The 20,567-nt window shown below is 40.7% G+C and overlaps 1 protein-coding gene across 4 annotated transcripts in view; it reads left to right on the top strand.

The window, feature by feature from the left end:
* NOSTRIN (nitric oxide synthase trafficking) overlaps nt 1-20,567 on the top strand; it is an 88,921-nt gene that overhangs the window by 16,584 nt on the left and 51,770 nt on the right. The window contains exons 1-3 of one of the 4 annotated variants that reach the window (XM_027865945.1): nt 4,480-4,499; nt 4,880-5,009; nt 19,316-19,399. The exons of 1 other annotated variant lie outside the window; for it this stretch is intronic. Coding sequence is in view for 1 of the 3 variants with exons in the window: in XM_027865942.1 (XP_027721743.1) it covers nt 19,316-19,399 (84 nt within the window). In the remaining 2 variants the exon portion in view is untranslated. Of the gene's footprint in view, nt 1-4,479; nt 4,500-4,879; nt 5,010-19,315; nt 19,400-20,567 lie in introns of those variants that run through there. 2 more of the 4 variants (XM_027865944.1, XM_027865942.1) reach the window with 2 other exon arrangements.

Raw genomic sequence — 20,567 nt, 5'->3', positions numbered from 1 at the left:
TTCTGTATTTTTCTGCTTGAGAGCCTGGTTGGAATAGTGATTATTCTCCATCTCATGGAATATAACTTGGGCTCCATTAAAATGATGAAGCAGTTGTCCTGGAAAAGCTAGTAGTGTCCTTGTTTTTCCTCTTGATACTTGGGCAGCTTGTGTGTAAACTTTTGTGGTGTCCTGGAAAGGGTGTAAAGAGAAAAAATTGGCTCCAAATCAACCCAGGTATGATCTCATTTAGAATGTAAACTCTGTGGTTTTGGAATCCCTGCAGCCCAGCACAGTACCCAGCACAAAACAGATGCTTAATCAATACTTACTGGTGGAGTGATTAGAATGAGCAACAAAGGGGTCTAAAAGAAATCTTAAGGGGTCTTCCAGTCCTTCCCACATGTCTAAACAGAACTGCACATTACCTTACAGATGGAAATCTAACTTATTCTTAGATTTCTTCTGAAAACATGTCTTAATTTATTACAGTAATTCATTTCTGAATTTAAAAACCCTGTAGCCAAGGAACCTTTATACCAAGGAAGGCAAGCAGCCCATTCTGATTTTCTCCTCTCCCCTCCCTTCTTCCCCTATCCCTTGAAAATGTTTGTTTCTCTCCTAATAGCAAAATAAAAGGATTTGCATGGCTACAGGGGGTATATTGGGTGGTGGGAAGAGAAAATGGTCAGAAAATGGCTTTTGGGCAGCTAGATGCTGCCCAATAGATAGAGTGCAAGGCCTGAAATCAGGAAGAGTCATCTTCCTGAGTTCAAATCTGGCCTCAGATAATTACTAGCTATGTGACCCTGGACAAGGCATTTAACCCTGTTTGCTTCAGTTTCCTCATCTGTAAAATGAGTGGAGAAGGAAATGGCAAACTACTCCAGCATCTTTGCCAAGAAAATTCCAAATGGAGTCATTAAGAGTTGGGCACAACTGAAATAATTGAACAACCAGAACAAGAAAATGGCTTTATCAGTCACAAACTAAGTGATTTTAACACAAGATTGACTCAGTATACAAGCAGCAACTTCTACCTCAAAGCTCTGGATTATTCCCCCTGCATAGCCATATCTTGTTGGGTTTTCCTCTACTTTCCTTTTACAAACATAGTCTCAGGATCTGAATAGTCTGCAAGCAGAGGTGTGCTGAACCAGCTCACAAGTGTGTACGTTTCGGGGGAAGAGGAGAAGACAGAGCTGGCTGTTAAACTTTTAACTGCATACCCTTGCCTTCAAGGTCCTCAGTTCAGTATTAGAGTTCAAGGAAGTGTAATGGCATGTTGATTGCTACTGTCATAAGCATACACAGAAATGATATGAAGATACATGTATTACTCACCTTCACTGCCATCTCATTTCTCAGCTCCTCCAAGAAAACCAGCCCTGCTCAGGACTGGTTCAGGTGAAGTCTAAGTAGCAACAGTGGTTTGGGATGTCAATGTTTCATATTCTGGAGCCTTTCCAAATACACTCCAAAAGGATAGGCAAACTCCTTGGCACCTTTGATGCACCAGTTACGATTAGGTGAGATAAGGATGAACACAGGGGTTGGTAATAATCCTTTGGAATCAGGAGGTACCCCTACGTATCCATCAGTCACCTTGGCTGTTTCTGTTTACCTGTCTCTCTTGCTCCCTCTGTCTGCTCGGGGGCAGTCTGCTCGGAATGTATTAACAACTCACCTCTCTTCCCTGCTGCTGTTATTTTAGGTCCATTTTCGTATGTTCTAAGTCTTGACAAGATTAGCTGTCCATCTGTTCTTGGTCACGCCGTTAGTGAACAGTGGCATCCATCCACAAACATTTTTGAGGTTTGCAAACACTCCCTAAGCAAGACAAAAACAGATGCAGGCATTATATGACTAGGGACTTCTCCCTTCATGCTTTACTTGTATGATGGAGATGGGAGGAAAGTAATTTTAAAATCTGAAAAGCATAACAGCTTGGGGCAATTACTTTTATCTCACCAGTAGGAACACGAATGACCTAAACACAAAGATTAATTAAAGTTCTGTAGTTAAATTGACAGAGGAAAAACGATTCTAGGTGTGTCCTGCTTTAGGCAATAGATTAATCCATGGAATCAACACACCTAAGCAGCTACTATATGCCAGGCACTGTCCTACACTCTTGACTCTCCCATACTTTCTCTACAAAGCCCTAGAAACCTCTCCACCCCGGAAGCTCACCCCATGCTTGGACTCGTCACAGAAATTGAAGTACTCTCTGCTCCTGGAGCCCCTCCCTCCTGGAGCTGATTCTTTTCAGAACCCCCATGTTATTTATTTATTCTTAAAAATTTTATTTTTAATTTTGGTGCCTTTCTTTTTAGTTTTCAACATTCACTTTTATAAGATTCTGAGGTCAAATTTTTTTTTCTTCCTCCCTCCCCAAGTTGGCATGAAATCTGATATAGGCTATACATGTACAATCATATTAAACATATTTCTACATTGGTCATGTTATGAAAGAAGAATCAGAACAAAAGGGAAAATAAGAAAGGAAAAAAATAGAAAATAGTATTCTTTGATCTGCATTCAGACACTATAATTCTTTCTCTGGATGTGGATAGCATTTTCCATCATGAATCTTTTAGAATTGTCTTAGATCCTTGCATTGCTAAGAAGAGCTAAGTCTATCAAAGTTGGTCATAGCACAATGTTGCTGTTACTGTATGCAATGTTCCCCTGGTTCTGCTCACTTCATTCAGCATTGGCAGAATCTCCAATTTAAGGAGGGTGCCCAGGCCAGCCATGTCTTCATTCCTCTCCAGGGTGCACCTCTGACTCCATGGGCCTTCTCTACAATACCACCTTCATCTTTCCTCACTTCTTGATTTTCAGTTACCTTTAATGTGTTACCTTCCCCCATCAGAATATAAGCTCCTTGAGGGTAGGGAATGTCTTTCTTTCTGTTTTTATTTGTATTCCTAGCTCTTGGGCAGCTAGGTGCTGCAGTAGAAAGAGTGCTGGTGCCCAGGGTAGAGTGCCTGGCCTGAAGTCTGGAAGGCTTATCTTCCTGAATGCAAGTCTGGCCTCAGACACAACTAGCTGTATGACCCTGGGTAAGTCACTTAACCCTGTTTGCCCCAGTTTCCTCAGAGCCTCAGCTATAAAATGAGCTGGAGAAGGAAATGGCAAAGCACGCCAGCACCTTTACCAAGAAAACTGCAAATGAATCACAAAGAGTTGATCACAACTGAACAACAAAAAAAGGAATGATGTCAAACTCAAATAGAAATGCACGCCACTCAACTATGTGCAAGGATCCCTGAGGGACTTGTATTGACTCACAAAACCACATATTAACATTATCTATATTCTATTGTATTTTTATTTATTTTATTAAACATTTCCTAATTACATTTTAATCTGGTTCAGTCCATTCCCACTCATGAGTGATGTGGGTTGCATGCCATTAGGACTACATGTTTGACACCTCCAATTATGTGTGGGGTGTGTGTGTGTGGGAAAGAGAGAGAGAGAGAGAGAGAGAAAGTGAAATAGAGGGAGAGAGAGAGAGATAAAGAGGGAGAGAGAGAGAGCAGAAGGAAACAGACAAGCTTTGGAACTAATGTGCTGAATTTTTATATACTTTTAAAAAAGAAGCTATACACAATGGAAATTCGTAATTTCATGCACAATCATCTTTTCACATCTGTCTTTGCATATAGAAATGCTTACTTTTATTGGTGTTTATCAAGTTTATCAAGAATGATGAAAAAAATTTAATGTTTTTAAAAATGAACTTCTTGCCCAACAACAGAAATATCATGGACAAATCCATACAATAGCAATATGGTGCTTTTGAAATGGATATTTCCACTGGAGATTTTCACTTTTGGAAGTAGAGAGAGGTAGTACCTGATTTATTTGGAAACAGACTGGACTTAAGAGATCTGAGTTTTAGTTCCAGCTCTGATACTTTAACAGAAAAAAATTTATGAGCTTAGTCATATAGTCATGAATTTTCTCTGGGTCTTAGTTTCCTTATCGGCAAAATGGGAATGATAACATTAGAACTCACTGCCTCACAGAGTTGATGTGGATAAAGTAAGTTTGTAAAACTCCAAGTAGAAAATAAAATCCTTGAGGGTAGAAACTACTTCACATCTCTCTCTCTCTCTCTCTCTCTCTCTCTCTCTCTCTCTCTCTCTCTCCCCAGCAATTAACACAATGCTTCACACTTGATAAAATTGGGTTGCGTTGAAATAACATATAAATTATTTTGTTATTCAGGCATATTGGAATAATGAAGTCCAGGTGTAGAGAGAGAGGGATAGCATCCGGTACCATACAGGTGGAGAATCAATGATTGAGATAGGCTCTTTCAGCTGGCCTAGCAGAAGGCCCTGACTACTTTTTCTATTGGCATGGAAGCTGCATATCCTTGACTTTGCTGTCACAGAATATTTATGTTTCTGATAGGGTGAATAGCATGGTTTTGTTCTTCACTTAGACACCAAGCGTCCTTATCCCAATCAAGCTGTGGGCCTGGGTCATCTTTAATCTGAGAGGTGAGCTGTTTGCTTTCATTTTTCCTCATTTTCAGTGGTAATGATAATGACGATGATAGTTAGCATTTATGTAGAACTTTAAGGTTTGCCAAAAACTTTCCATATATTAGCTCATTTGATCCTCAGAACAAGTCTGTGAGATAATATCCCCATTTTATAGATGAGGAAACTGAAGCTGAAAGAAGTTAACTGACTTCCCCAGGGTCACACAGTAAAGTAAGTGTCCGAGGCAAGATTTCAATTCAGTTCTTCCTGACTCCAGGTCCAGCGCTCCATCCCTTAAGCCACCAGGCAGAGTTCCTGTTGAAATGACATTTTTTTTTGCCTTGATGCTCTGCAATTCCCTGTGTCACACTTAACTTGTTTCCCTCAATTAACAGCCTCAATTTGCCTGTTCCAGCAGAGGCAAGCAAACTTCGATCTGCCTGGAGACACACAGTCATTTGCCGAATGTCTAAGGGCAAAAGGACCCCTTTGCCTTTGTAAACCCGATCAGTAATTGCATCAAAGGTACATTTCTGGCATATATGTCTGTGAGCGTCTGGGCTCCTGCTTGCTCTTGGCTCTAGTTGAAGACACCCTCTGCTGGGGAAATCGATTGCCTGTTGCAAGAAACTGAAGGTCAAATTTTCAAAAAGCAATTCTATCCTCTGGCCTTTTATGTATTTGTAATGGAAGAGGGTCGTCACCATAAGGTTCCATAGGATGAATTCTTTGGACCTCAGAAACTCATGAAGGCTGCCACTAAGGCATGATGGGGTTGTGATCTGCACAGGTCAAAGCAGGCCCCATACTACAAATTGCAAGTTCAGCTTGGTGGGAAGAGGTGGTACCCATTATGCTTGTATCGGGTTGCTAAAGATTTAGAGCTAGAAAAGAAGTTCAAGGTCACTTTTGCCCAATCCCCCATTTTACAGATTAGGAAACAGAGGACCAAAGAGGCTAAGTATATTGCCCAAGGTCACACAGAAAGGAAAGAAGGGATGGTAGGAAGGAAGAGAGTGAAGGAAGCAAAGAAGAAAGGGAAGGAAGGAAAGAAGGGAGATGGAAGGAAAGAAGGAAAGGAGGAAAGAAGAGAGTAAGGGAAGAAAGAAGAAAGAGAGGGAGGGAAAAAGAAGGGAGGGGCAAAGGAAGGAAGCCAGTGAGCAAGGAAAGATTTGTTGTTGTTGTTCAGTAGTGTCCAACTCTTCACCGCCTTGTTTAGGGTTTTCTGGAATGATCTGCCATTTCCTTCTCCAGCTTATTTCATAGACAAAGACCTGGGGCAAGCAGAAAGTTGTCTGAAGCTCGATTTGAAATCAAAGAGTCAGGCCAGCACTCTATGCACTGTTCCACCTAGCTGCCCCAAGAAAGGATTTATTAAGTGCTTAACGTGGCAGAGGCTATGTTAGGAGCTGGGCATAGAATTAGAACCAAAAAGAAAAACAGCCTTGCCCTGAAGAAGCTTGCATTCTAATAGGAGAAGAAAACACACAAAAGGGATATGAAAAGAGGGGGTGGAGTGGGGGGTCAAAATGAAATTAAGGCGATCAGCTCAGGAGCATGGTCTGAAGTCCAGAAACCAGAACAGCACCAGGAGGAGAAAGAAGGCTGGTCAGCCTAAGCTCCTCCACAGAATGGAGACTGCAGGAGGAACTCGTCAAAGGAAGAAGGATGTGTGGCTGGGGGTATGGGAGGAGGGATACCTAGGAAATGGGGGCCTGGGGTGTCAGGTTCTGCAGAGGAATATTCCAGGGCGAGAAGATCCTAGGGTTGGTTGGATGTTGCAGGGTCAGGAGGCCCCAAGCCCTGAGGAGAAATTCCAGGATGAGTCAGAAGCTGGTACAGTTTTGAGGTCTAAACATTAGTGACAGGTTAAGGAGCTAGTAAGTCTAAGAGGTGAGATCCAACCAAGTTCCCCTGACTCCCAAGTCTTGTGATCTTTATGTTAGTCATTGCTTCAATTCTGTGTTGATGGTGGTCTTTCATTCATTTTGCATTTTGTGGCATCAGAAGTTTGTTTAAATGGGCCAGGCTGGAGTTATTTTAATTGTAGGCCGAGTCTTGCGTAGAGGGAAGAAGACGATGTTTAGAAGAGCACATTGCCAGCTCATTTTTGTTCTTTCTTCTAATTTGGCACTAATTTCAACGTTTTCTCTACCCAGTCGAGGCTGTGACTATACACAGAAAGGTAATTTGAAAAGTTACCACAAAGATAACTGCTTGTTTCTTGCCAGTAAAGATGAAGCTAATTTAGTTTTTAAAAGTCATTTTATTTAGTGTTGCATTGTGTTTTAGTATAAAGGCTGGCAGGTTTGGAGTCAGATAACCCGTATTCAAATTCTGGCTGTTCTGCTTAATGCCCGTGTGACCTTGGCCAAGTCACTTAACCTCTCTGTGCCTCATTTTCTTTATTTGTAGAATAAGGTCATTAGACTAGATGACCTCTAATCTCTAAGGTCCTTCCCAACTCTAGATCTATTATCCTAGACTCTTTTTTTGGTTTGTTTGTTTGGCAATTGGGGTTAAGTGACTTGCCGAGGGTCACATGCCTAGTAAGTGTCAAGTGTTTGGTCTGAGGCAGGATTTGAACTCAGGTCCTCCTGACTTCAGGGCTGGCACTTAATCCACTGTGCTGCCTAGCTGCCCCTTCTAGACTCTTTTTGAAGAAAGCGTTCATGATATATAGGCATGGAGTTTCTATGTAGTCTATAAGCCTTTAAGCCCTTTCATTTCTAACTGCTAAACCCTATTTCCCCATACAATTTTTTGGTGTCCTCTTTCCATTGCTCATCTTTGCGATGAAGACATCCAGCATTAAACTATATATTGATTTAATTTGGAGGAGTTTATTGAATTCTTTAGAGAGAAAAGATAGTAGATATTAGGAAGTGCTTGTGAGATTTGGAAAGAGTTAAAAAGGGAGGCTGTGTGTTTTTATTTTTTGAAGATTTTAAAGAAAAAAGATAAACTACTGATTGAATAGATACATTGTATAGGGTCCTCCCTGGTGACATAACTAGGTATTGGTCCCTGGTGGAGAAGGCCAGGATCAGGAATCCAACCAGACCTGAGGGACTGGACAAAGGATGAGACTGGGGAGAGGGAGGAAGTAGATTTAAACATAGGGGGGTAGTAGACAAAATTTGGTTAGTCTAGCGATAGGTGTGTGGAGATATGATTTGAGAAAATCGACCTGAAACTATTTCAGTCCAAGTGAGAAAGTTCAAGGTATAAAAGAGATGAGGCCATTAGAGAACCAAAGCTTAAAGCTAACTGATCCTGGGCATCGATCCAAACTGAGGTGTCTCAGACACTTGCTGGCAGTGTGACCTTGGGCAAGTCACTTAACCCTGTTTGTCTCAGTTTCCTCATCTGTAAAATAAACTAGAGAAAGAAATGGCAAACCACTCCAGTATCTCTGTCAAGAAAACCCCAAATAGCATCATGAAGAGTCTGAAATGTCTGAACAGCAACAGATTTCATTTTGTAAAAAGTGGTTGGGTGAAAAGTCGGACTTGGTATCAATTTAATAGAGTGTTAGAGCTGGAAGCTGATTTAAATATCATTTAAGCTGATTTGTTCATTTTCCAGATGAGGATAATGAGGTCAGTCAGTCAACAAGCATCTATTAACATCTACTAAGTGCCAAGCACTGTGCTAAGCGCTAGTGATACCAAAGAAAGCAAAGTTCAGTCCCTACTCTCAGGGAGCTCACAGCCCAATCCAAGTTAGTTGAAGAGACTTAACTAAGGTTGCCACAAGTGAATGACATAATTGGAACTGTTCTTGTTCCTCCTTCAAAGATGACCAGTGACATCACAGGAGATGTCTTGACTTGTGGTGAACTGGATTTAAGTGAGGCAGATTGCACAAGGTCATCAGCCTCACTCGCTCTTCAGCGTCATCAAAGTCCAATGGCAGAGCAAAAGTCAGGACGACTGATGATGGCCTGGGATGTAGTGGATAATCTTGGTGCCTTCAACGTCTGACCAAGCTCTAAGCACTCCATCGTGCCTGCTTCAGCCACCTTCATGATCCTTGGAACCAACTGTTATCATCCACCCATTGGGGAGGGGGGGAGTCTTCATATGCTTGAGGTAGACATACCCTAACTCATGGACTGGTTTGAAGCGTGTTGGTCACCCTCAATCTGTTTTGGCCCATCTGCTGAGATGATTTTACTGGGTGTGGCCGCTGGGTATGCTACAGCTTCTTGGAGCCACAGGTGAAAGTTGAAACTAAAGGTAGCACAGCATATCCAACCAGTTATAGGAGAACGAGGCCTGTCATTGGGTAACTTCCTGTCTTAGTTAATTATTTTTACTAAGTAGGTGACAGGCTTGGTTAATTCTCTGCTGCAGAAGGAATACGAATTATATTAGCTCTCAGTCCTTCGGGTCCATGCGCCCATTGCCCTGTTTTGTGTTCAGTTGTTTTCATTCATGTGTGACTTTTTGTGACTGCATTTGGGGTTTTTTTTGGCAGAGACTCTGGAGTGGTTTGCCATTTCCTTCTCCAGCTCATATTACAGATGAGAAAACTGAGGCAAACAGGGTTCAGTGACTTCCCCAGGGTCACACAGCTAGTAAGTGTCTGAGGCCAGATTTGAATCCATGAAGATGAGTCTTCCTGATTCCAGGCCAGGCACTCTATGCACTATGGTGATCCCTATCTGCTGCCCACCTCTTGCCCTACTCTAATAACTAGGAGTCAAGACCTCAGATCTAGTTCCAGCTTGGCCATTTACGTGGCTCTGGGCAAGTCCTCAGCTTCCTCATCAAATAAAGGAGAAAATAAAAAACATGAGGACTGGGGGAGGATTAGCCCCAACAGACATCTAAGGTACCTTTCAGCTCTGATGTTACTTGAATCCTAGAAGTCAGATCTGTTGTTTTTCAGTCTAATTTTCTTCTCCCTACATCATCCTGGCTTTCTTAGAAATAGACTTATTTTTATGTTGAAAAGCCATTCCTAACCCAGAGCAGTAGGAAGACTTACTCCCAGGCCATCCCTCCAGTCAAGAAGGTATTGTCCATGGAGACAGGAGGCTCTTTTCATTATAATCTTTATTGATCCAAAAGCACAGTATACCCTCTTTTGGCCTCAATATCTTTATCAAACAGATGAGGGAGCTGAGCTAGAGGGTGTTTGTGGTCCTCTCCAGCTCTAAATCTCTGATCCTATGAACCTCACCCAGTAGCTGTCACTTACATGTTAATTCTTTTTTTTTTCTTTACTTTGGAAGGAAATTATAAAATGCCTAATCCATCCTTACCCTAACCACCTTTCTGGATACTCCATTTTGACATGGCACCATTACTGATGATAGCTTATTTACTTGAAATGTAATTTCCCTGTTCATGATCATGAAAAGTAGTTGGAATGTTGCACCACAAGGAGCATAAGCAGAATCATGAGCAGCAATTTTTGCACTCGGGGCAAATAGTACAAAACATGATTAAGCATAGTTGTTGACTAACTTGCTCCAATGAACTCTATTTAAGACACATTCATTTGGATGGGGGAAGTAGGATGGGCAGGTTGGGGAAAGGAAATCACCTGGATATTGCCACTAGGGGTGGGGAAGAGGAGGAAGTCTGTCATCTGAAAGCTTCCTGTTCTAACTAATTATTTTTTACTCACCAGGTAATAGGTTTGGTTAATCTTCTACTGCAGAAGGGCTGCAAATGATGTCAGCTCTCAGTTCCCTGGGCCCACGTTCCTATTGCCTTTCTCTAGTTCTAATTATCTATGGTTACAGTTCCATCCATATATGTATAAAGGAGCTAGCTTGGGAACCTAGAATTAAGTCTGGATGTAATGGCTATGAAATATGAGGAACTATTTTCAAATGTATCCTTTGTAAAGAAATAGGAAAAGGTTGTACAAATGAGGCATTCTATACTACCTTGCTTCTTGCAATTTAAAAAAGGGGATTCTATTTTCTCAGATGAGCTCTGCCTTGGAAAGTGACAAACACATGATAAAAAGCTGTTGTCAGAGGACAATAAGGAAAAAACGATTTGCAGCAACCTCATTCTTGTGGCTTTGAAGGGCATCCAGCTCCAGCTGCAGGGCTGCCCAGAAATACCAAGGTCATTTCAATTGTGTTCAGCAGGAATTCCATCCAAGAGTGCATGAACTGCTGAATTAGACCCATGTCTTATCTCCTGTCTTTTGTTTCAAATCATAAACATCCTGACTTAACAGGAATCAAACATGAACAGTTAAAGCGATAATGATTTCTCTTTTGAAATGGGTTTAACTCCTGAAAAAACTCCTTGGTATAGGCCATTCAGAGGCCTTGAAGGCTGGGGATGGGGATGGGGGGTGGTATCAGTCTTAGGCTGACTATCCGAAAGTATATACAGAATCATTAAACTTCCTTCTCATCCATCTGTATTCTTCCCCATTGTTCTCTCTTGCTTCATTTTCGTTGCTCCTGAAATATAGAGTGATCTGCTGGGGTTTCACAAATGTTCATTAGGGCCTTGAAATGCCATAGTAGAGACAAGATTTGTAGCCTGCTTTGCTCAGGAGATGTGAATGCTGGATGTTTAAAACCCCTTCAGGTCATCAATAAATTGAGACAGAAGGGACTGATGATAAATCTTCCCTTATTCCGAACACACTAACTCAGGCTTCAAGCCTGCCAGAAAAAGCTAGGTTGGTGGCCTGTGACCATATGATGCCCCCTGCCATATGGCATCCTGAATACAATGCTGAACTTGGAGACAGGAAAACCTAGACTCAAATCCCCTCTATGACACTTATTAGCTATGTGGCTATCAGTCATTCTCTTAACCCAATTAAGCTTTAGTTTGCTCATCTGTAAAAAGGGACTGATATTGTTGTTTCAGTTGTGTCCTATTCTTTGTGATCCCATTTGGAGTATTCTTGGCAAAGAGGTTTGCCATTTCCTTCTCCAGCATATTTTACATATGATGAAATTGAGGCAAACAAGGCTAAGTGACTTGCCCCAGGTCAGACAGCTAGTAAGTGTCGGCGGTCGGATTTGGACTCAGGAAGATGAGTCTTCGTGATTTCAAACCCAATGTTCTATCTGTTGCGCCACTTAGCTGCCACTGACGTCACTATTATTACTGATACCTCATAGGGTTGTGGGATTCAAAAGAAAATATATATAAAGCACTGTATAAGCATCAATTCTTCTTATTCCCCAGGTTCTGAAATCCTACAAGGACCCAAGTTAAAATACTGCCTCAGACATTTACTGGCTGTGTGACCCTGAGCAAATAGTTTAACCTCTCCATTTCCTTATTTGTAAAATAAATTTGTAAATATAAATTTATATTTATAAAATTTATAAAATAGGGACTATAACAACATTGCCTCAGAGGATTGCTGTATGGGATCCAACAAGACAATGTGTGAAGTACTTTGCAAAGCATAAAGCACTAAATAAATTTAGCCTTACCATCATCACCATCAGTAGTCATTCCAGTGGCTCCTTATTACCTCTATGATTAAATATAGACTTCTCTGTGCATCAAAGAAAACCCTTCACAACCTGAATCCAACCCGCCTCTCCCACCTTACTGAACATTATTTCCCTTTGTGTATTCTATGGTCCAGCCAAACCAGCCTCCTTACTATTCCTCACACAAAATAGTCAATCTCCTATCTCTGTGCCTTTGCGTAGGCTGCTCCCCATCCCTGGAAGGCTCTCCTTTCCCCACTTTCACCTCTTAGAATTTCTAGTTGCCTTCAAAGCTCAGCTCAAATGCTTCCTGATTCTCTTCCCCCTTCCCATAACCTCATATTTATCTTGTGTATATTTATATGTGTGTGTATATATTGTCTCCCCATTTAGGCTGTCAACTCCTGCAGGGTAGGGACTATTCTATTTTTTATCTTAGTATCTCTGGTGTCTAGCACGGCGCCCAGTACTTCAATAATGTTCAGTGATTGACTGATTATTGCAAAGCACTCCAGAAATTCAAATATCAGACACCTTCTAAATAGCTACTGATCTACCTGTTACATAGGTACAGATGATAGATAGATAGATAAATAGATAGATGATAGCAGAAATAGATAGTAGATAATGGATGACAGATTATATCTATATCTATCCTTCTAAAGACGGATGGAAGGAAGGGAAGAGAAGGGAAGGGAAGGGAAAGAGGAAGGAAAGGAAGGAACCAAGGAAGGAGGGGAGGAAGGGAGGGAAAGAAGAAGAGGGGAGAAAGGAAAGGAAGAAAAGGAGGAAGGAAGGTAATTTATTAATTGCTTACTGTGTACCAGGCACTGTGCTAAGTTCCAGGCACACAAATACAAGCAAGCAAGAGAGTATCTGCCCTATCCCAAGAAGCTTACACTCTAGAGGGAGAAGACAACATATATAGAGAGAGAAGTTGGAAAAAGAATGAAAGGGCAGGGTGGGGTGGGGGGGGAACCTAGGGATAGCATGGGGCAAGAAGGTGATGTGGAGGCAGGACTGAGTAAGATAAGGAAAAAGCTGACTATCAGAACGGAGACCCTGGGTGGAGTCCTGACTATCAGCTGGGAAGAGGTGGAGGTGATGGGACCAGTAGGACTGGAGGGAAGGAGGGCATTGAGGGTATACTCAGCATCCCCAGACTTCATCTCTTGCCTGCTTAGCAGGCAGTAGTTTCCACGATTCTGACTACTAAGAGGCAAGATTCAAGGCTGTGTCCATTTGAAAAAAGACATTTAATCTACTTCCCCAGCAATTCTCAGTCCCCAAATCCCTGCGCACGCAGATTCTGTGAGGGCAGCACACAAAGAGAGCATCATAAACAAGTCAGGAAAGAGCATTAGCAAAAAATTGGCTGGAGAGGTGTTGGACAAAGCCCCTTAGGAGCGGGCAGGCATAGAAGAACTAGAGGGGCAGGGGAGGAGGAAGATGAGCCCCAGAGAGCTGCTCATTGAGTTCTGCTGCCGACTCCTAGGATATTGTGTTTAAAGGTGAGGCTGCCTAGTGGGAGATCTGCCGTATTGTAATTTAATCTCACCAGCCCATTTCCCTGCTTTTGCAGGAAGTAAGCAAGGGATTCTGGTGCTGAGTACCAAGTGCCCCAGTGAGAATGACTGTCTGGCTCTGAGAAGGCTCGGCCCAGTCTGGGCTGCTTAGATATGAAGAGGGCCTGGAAGTCAAGCCTGCCATTGGGCAGAAGTGCCCAGCTTAGCTTCAGTAAAAGGAGTTCTCCTTTACTTGGTCTTGCTTTGAGCTTACAGCCCTCAGCAACTGTGTGACCAGAGCATCCTGTAACCCTAGCAAGTGAACACCGTTGGCTTGTCCTGTGGCCAGTGTTCTCTTTTTTAACAGGAATCTTTGACAGTTGTTTTGAGTGACCTTGCAAGAGACAGGATAGATTCATCCCTGAGACTGCTTGGTTGCAGTTCTAAATCCTAGAATCCTTGGATCCTAAACTGAGTTACCAAATTTGGGGAAGCCCCAAAGAGCCCTGGCTCCCGAGGCAGAAGACCTGGGTTCAAGTCCTGCTTCTTATGATTTCTACTTGTATGACCTAGGGCACACCTCAACCTCAGTTTCCTCATCAGTAAGATGATGAGGTTGAACTAAATGACCTTGTGAAGTACCTTCCAGCTCTAGTTGTAGGATCTATCTAAGTATTTTTATTAGCTTAAAACATCTCTGAGAGCAGATTCATAACTGGAACCAGGAAGATCCTAAGAGGACATACAAGGAAGCTCTCTAGGTGGCAAAGTGTTTAGATTCTGGGTCTGGCGTCAGGAAGACCTGAGTTGAAATCCCGCTTCAGATACTAACTAGCTCTATGATCCTGACCAAGTCGCTTAACTTCTGTCTTCCTCAGTTGCTTCAACTGTGAAATGGGGATAATAACAGCACCTCCCTCTCAGAGTTGTTGTGAGGAGCAAATGAGATAATATATGAAAAATAAGTTGTTGTTGTTGGTGGTGGTGGTGGTGGTGGTGGTGTGTCTGACTCTGTGACCTCATTTGGGGTTTTCTTGGCAAGATACTGGAGTGGTTTGCCATTTCCTTCTCCAGCTTATTTTACAGATGAGGAAACTGAAGCAAACAAGGTTAAGTGACTTGGCTAAGTGTCTGAGGCCAGATTTGGACCCAGGAAGATGAGTCTTCTGACTCCAGGACCGATACCTATCTCCTTCGCCACCTACCTGCCCAAAACAGAGCTGAAGACTCTGACAAACATCTTCCTGTTCTGTAAATGGGAGGCTTTCACTCAAGTCAGAAATAGCTTTCCAACTAGCACCTGAACTAATCAGATTAGCTCTACATGATTACTTTGCCACCTAGCTGCCTGGCAAAGCATAATGCCTAGCACTAATTAGGCACTATATAAATGCTCATTCCCTTCTCTTCAAAGAAGAGATCTGGTGTGCTCTCAGGCACTTGAGGATGTTGACGTTTCTACCAGCTTTCTCCCTCGATCCTGTGACACTTTCATATTTCTCAAATGGAGCTTGCTGCTAATCAAAAAAGCATTATTTCAAAACTTACTGGAAGTGTTATTCTTAACTTCATTGTTTTAAAAGTCTTTCTTTACAATGAAGCTTTGGCTGTAATTGAGCAAAGAGCCTGCCAGTTCCAGATTGATGGGTTTCTGCATCTTAGTCTTCACATGTCATCCACTAGTCTTTTTCTTACCAAAAGTAGCCAGAGTAAACTGTGCATACCTTTTGTATGTTGCAATACTGCTACTAGGTCTGTATCCCAAAGAGATTAAAAAAGGGGGAAGGTGGAAAGAACCTATGTGTACAAAAATATTTATAGCAGTTCTTTTTGTGGTAGCAAAGAAATTGAAGGGATGTCCATCAACTGGGGAATGGCTGAACAAGTTGTGTTACATGAATGTAGTGGAATACTATTGTGCTATAAGAAATGATGAGCAGTATGATTTCAGAAAAATCTGGACTTACATGAACTGTTGCAAAGTGAAGTGAGCAGAACCAGGAGAATATTGTACACAGTAATAGCAATATTGTACAATGATCAACTGTAAATGACTTAGGGATTCTCAGCAATACAATACCAAAGGACTCATGTTTAAAAATGCTATCCACCTCCAAAAAAAGAACTGTTGGAGTCTGAATACAAATTGAAGCACACTATTCTTCGCTTTCTTTACTTTTGTGTGTGTGTGGTTTTTTTTTTTTTTTGGTTTGTATTTTCTTTTACAACATGGAACTATGTTCTGCATAATTGTATAATTGCATATGCATAACGTTTATCAGTTTGGAGAAGGAAGGGGAGGGAGAGAATTTGAAACACAAAAAAATGTTAAAAATTGTTTTTACATGTAATTGGGAAAAAAATATTATTCAAAGAAAAAAATAGAGTAACTAGAGGCATAAATAACTGGATAGAAGCAAATCAATAACAAGTTAGCAATGGAGCATCTGCAGTCTCAATCCTATTTTAGAAGGTGTCCATGTTATCTTCTACTGTGGAATTATCTTTAGTTAATTTTTGTGGAAATTTTTAGTTAATAACAGTTTCTGGAGGTTCCTGAGGTTGCACCTCAAATGAAAAGAAGCCATAATAAAGTATAACAAATGTAATTAATATTAAAGATAGATTCTAATGCTTGAAAATAAAATATGAAACAAAAACTTCTCCAGTTCATGTAAAAATGGAAAATGTCAGGCAAATTGAACTTAATTTCCTGTGTGTTGTGTGTCTTCAGTAAAAAGTGAGAAGATGAATAATAATATTCCCTCATTTCATTTGTTGATGTCTGTAAAAAGGGCAGCTACCACATAATAAAATTAATGTAATGCTGTAGTATTCTGATCTGCACAGAACTACAAAAGAGTTGGCGCTAAGAGAGCATGCCCCAAGCTCCCTGTGGGGTTCTGTCCAGGCTATAAAGTAATGGAAATTGTGACTGCCAACCTTGGCTTTATTATCTCTGTGGCTTTCCATTATTGGGTTCCTGTTTGGCTAATTGAATCACAATATGTCACATTATTGCCTCCAGTTATAATGTAGAACTAATCCAATTAGTTTGGGTACTATTTGGAAATCTGTTTCTGACTTGAGTGAAAACCTCCCATTTATAGAGCAGGAAGATGTTTATCAGATTCTTCATCTCTGTTTTTGGACAGCTAGGTGGCACAATGGATAGGGTGCCAGGCCTGAAATCAGGAAGACTCATCTTCCTGAGTTCAAATTTGACTTCAGACACTTAGTAGCTGAGTGACTCTGGGCAAGTCACTTAACCTCAGTTTGCCTCAGTTTCCTCATCTGTAAAATGAGCTGGAGAAGGCAATGACAAACCACTCCACCATCTCTACCAAGAAAACCCCAAATAGGGAGATGGAGAGTTGGACACAACTCAACAATAAACAACAGTCATCTGTTTTACAGGGATAGGCTCTGGGTCTGTGATTACCCTTTCATAGGGAGCTCCCAGGTGAAAAAACTCTCTCTAATAATACAAATTGACACTTTCTCTCCAATTTATATTCTTAGAGAGTTGCCTAGAGTGATAACTTGCCCAGGGTCAAACAGACAGTAGGTGTCAGAGATGAGACTTGAACCTAGGTATTCTGGGCTTTGAGGTCAGTTCTTTAATCAATTGCTACACCAGATTGCTTCCCTTTTTAATGTAGTTATTTAATTTCTGCCAGAGCTCAGCCGTGTGTGTGTGTGTGTGTGTGTATGCGTGTGCATGTGTGTATGCTCTTTGATGATGTGTGTCTATGTGATCATGTATATGTGTATGTGTATGTGTTCGAATGTGTTTCCTATGTGAGTATCATTTGAAGAATTTTGGCTACTTAGTCTGGTGAAGAGAAGTCTCTGAGGAGACATGACAGCTGTTTTCAACTTTTTGAAGGGCTGTCCCATACAAGAGAAGTTAGACTTATTCTGTGCCAGGATTCAGAGGATTACTGTTTGTCCTTTATTCTTGAAGAGGACTGTGACATGCAAGTGAATTGGATTTAAGTGAGGGAGGGTTGTGCAAAGTCACCAGCCTCACTTTCTCTTCCAGAACCATCTTGGTTCAGTGGCCAGATATAGATTAGGATGACTGGAGATGGCCCAGGATGCAGTGGGAGACCTTGGCCTTTTCAAGCTAAGGTCTTTAACAGCTCCCATTCAGTGATCACGGATTAATAAGAAATGATGCAAAGAATGGCCTCCTTTAAAAAAAAATAAATCTGGTTTGATCCAGCAATACCACTTCTAGGTCTGTATCCCAAAGAGATCATAAAAACGGGAAAAGGACCCACATGTACAAAAATATTTATAGCAGCTCTTTCTGTTGTGGCAAAGATTTGGAAATTGAGGGAATGCCTATCAATTGGGGAATGGCTGAACAAGTTGTGGTATATGAATGTAATGGAATACTATTGTGTTGTAAGAAATGATGAGCAGGCAGACTTCAAAAAAACTGGAATGACTTACATGAACTGATGCAGAGTGAAATGAGCAGAACCAAGAGAACATTGTACACAGTAACAACCACATTGTGAGATGACTGACTTTGATAGACGTGGCTCTTTACAGCAATGCAAGAATCTAGGACAACTCCAAAAGACTCATGATGGAAAATGGTATCCACATATAAAGAAAGAACTATGGAATCTGAATACAGATGGACACTATGGATACTATTTGCTCTCTTTTTCCTTTGTTGTTTTGCTTTATTGTTTCATTCTCATGGTTCCTCCCATAGCTCTAATTGTTCTTTACATCATGACTAAGGGGAAAATATGCTTAAAATGAATGTATAAGTAGAACCTATATCAGATTACATGCCATCTTGGGTGGGGGGAGAAGAGTGGGAAGGGAAGAAAATTTAAAACTCAAAATCTTGTGGAAGTGAATGTTGAAAACTAAAAATAAATTAATTAATTATCAAGAAACAAACAAAAAAATAGATCTGGGGGAGGGAAAGACCCTTAGGGTTTCTGGCCGAAACAAAAACAATTGCTTTTTACATTAATTCTTAGCCAATCAGGGCCCAAATAATGACCAAATAGGGCTTGGTCTGAGGAGGATAGAACTGGGAGCGATGGGAAGAAGGTTCAAAGGGGCAGATCTGGACTTGGTGTATGGAAGAATTCCTAATTAGTAGAGCTGCTCCAAAGTGCAATGGATTGCCCTGGGAGACAGCGAGAATGCTCTCATCGGAGGTCTTCAGACAAAGACTAGGTGGCCGACTGTTGGCTATATTGTAGAGACAATTATTGGATCATGTATGGATGGGTTGGATGAGATTAAGAGTTCTTATCCTGAACATGAGCATCCGAAGATATAGATTTCAAGGAGCCTTGAACTTTAAAATGACATCTTTATTTCTTCTGACTCTTAACTCAAATTTATCGTTTCTTCAATGTGTATAGGAACTGGTAAATAATAAGCCCTCAGTAAATGCTTGTTGTTGTTGATTATTTAAAAACATTAAGAGAACATATGGGGAAGCAAAGAAAAGCTGAGTACCTTGAAAACATTGTGTAGAATCTATTATACAGGTTTTCTTGAAATGAAATTTATTATTTTATATTGAATCCTCTCTTATGTTCAGCTGTGTAAAATGTTTTTTTTTTCTTTTCTCATTTTGTATTTCAGTTTAAAATGAATAAAAAATTCACAAAAAAGTTTTTAAAATAATTTATCTTTATATTAAAAAAACCCAAACTATTATTCTTAGAAGGGGTTCATTGGCTACCAGAGCACCAGAGGCCTATATGACATAAAATTAAGGTTAAGAACACCTAAACTAGATGATTATGGAGATCCTTTCCAGCTCTGAAATTCTAAGAGTCTGACTTTCATCCTGATTTATGGTTATGTCCTTTCCATTGAACACCCTGTCATTCTGTTGACAGGGCTAACCTAGAGATTACTTATGCCAAAGGCCTTCAGAAACTGGCAGACAAGCTCACCAAAGCACTCCAAAACACAAAGAAAAAGTAAGTAGTGTGGAGTGAGGAGGGAGGTATTACTCTTTAATACTACTACTACTACTACTACTACTACTACTAATAATAATAATAATAATAATAGCAAAGTATGTGTCTCCTTTCTAATTATCAACATGATAGAAATGAATATCTGGTAAGAATGGTAGAACTTGGCAAAGGGTCAAGAAGAAAGTACTTTCCCTCTTTTGTTTTTGAGGGAATCATTAGGATGCTAGTAAGTATATACTTGGAGGTAATCTTCTAATTAAACTTTTGGCCTGTAGAAATGACAATGAACAGGGGCTTGAGTGCAATCACAAATCACAGCTGTTATCATTGGAAAGGGGAGGGAAGAGGAAGCCTTCCAGGACTCAAAGAGCCTTAAAGCATTGTGTGTCAATGGTACCCTCAGCTCTCACAGGAAGCAAATATTGGATCCTATTTTTTGAAGTCAATCAGCCTTTCTGGCATGGTTCAGTCCATTCATTCATTAATATTCAACAAACAGCAATTAAATTTCTTAAAGGCAAGAACTGTTTTTATTTTTGTCTTTGTATTCTAGAACAGTGCCTGCTACATATTAGGCACTTAATAAATATCTATTTAATGTTTGTTGAACTGTCTAAACACCTACTGGGTATAGAAGACAGTGCTAGAAAACTTAAATAATAATAGCTAATATTTATATACCACACACTATGTGCCACACAATGCATTAAGCACTTAACAAATAGTATCTTTTCTACCCTTATAAAAACCGGGGAGGTAGGTGCTATTTATCTTCATTTTACAGATGAGGAAACTGAGGCCCACGAAGGTTAAATGACTTGCCCAATGTCACATAACTAGTAAGTGTCTGAGGCCCTATTTGAACTCAGGTCTTCCTTATTCTAAGTTCAGCACTCTAACTATTGCTACCTAGTTGCCTAAGGTAAGGCATAATGTCTAATCAGCTTACATACAAATAGTCAGATAAGACACAAATGTAGATAATCATAATATACAATATTACATGCAAAGCAAGAGATATATAAAATACATGAAGTCTGAGATGGGACATTGCAATCAATCAGTGGGTTTCAGAGAAGGCTTCATGAAGGAGATGGCATTTAAGTTGGGCCTTCATAAGATGGGTAGAAAATTTCTAACAGATAAAGAGGAGGAAGGAAATTCTAGG

Source organism: Vombatus ursinus, unplaced genomic scaffold (genome assembly GCF_900497805.2).
Source record: "Vombatus ursinus unplaced genomic scaffold, bare-nosed wombat genome assembly UNPS02014779.1, whole genome shotgun sequence".
In the NCBI taxonomy this organism is placed as follows: Eukaryota; Metazoa; Chordata; class Mammalia; order Diprotodontia; family Vombatidae; genus Vombatus; species Vombatus ursinus.
The sequence above is the reverse complement of the archived record's forward strand: the minus strand, read 5'-3'. Positions and strand labels throughout refer to the sequence as shown.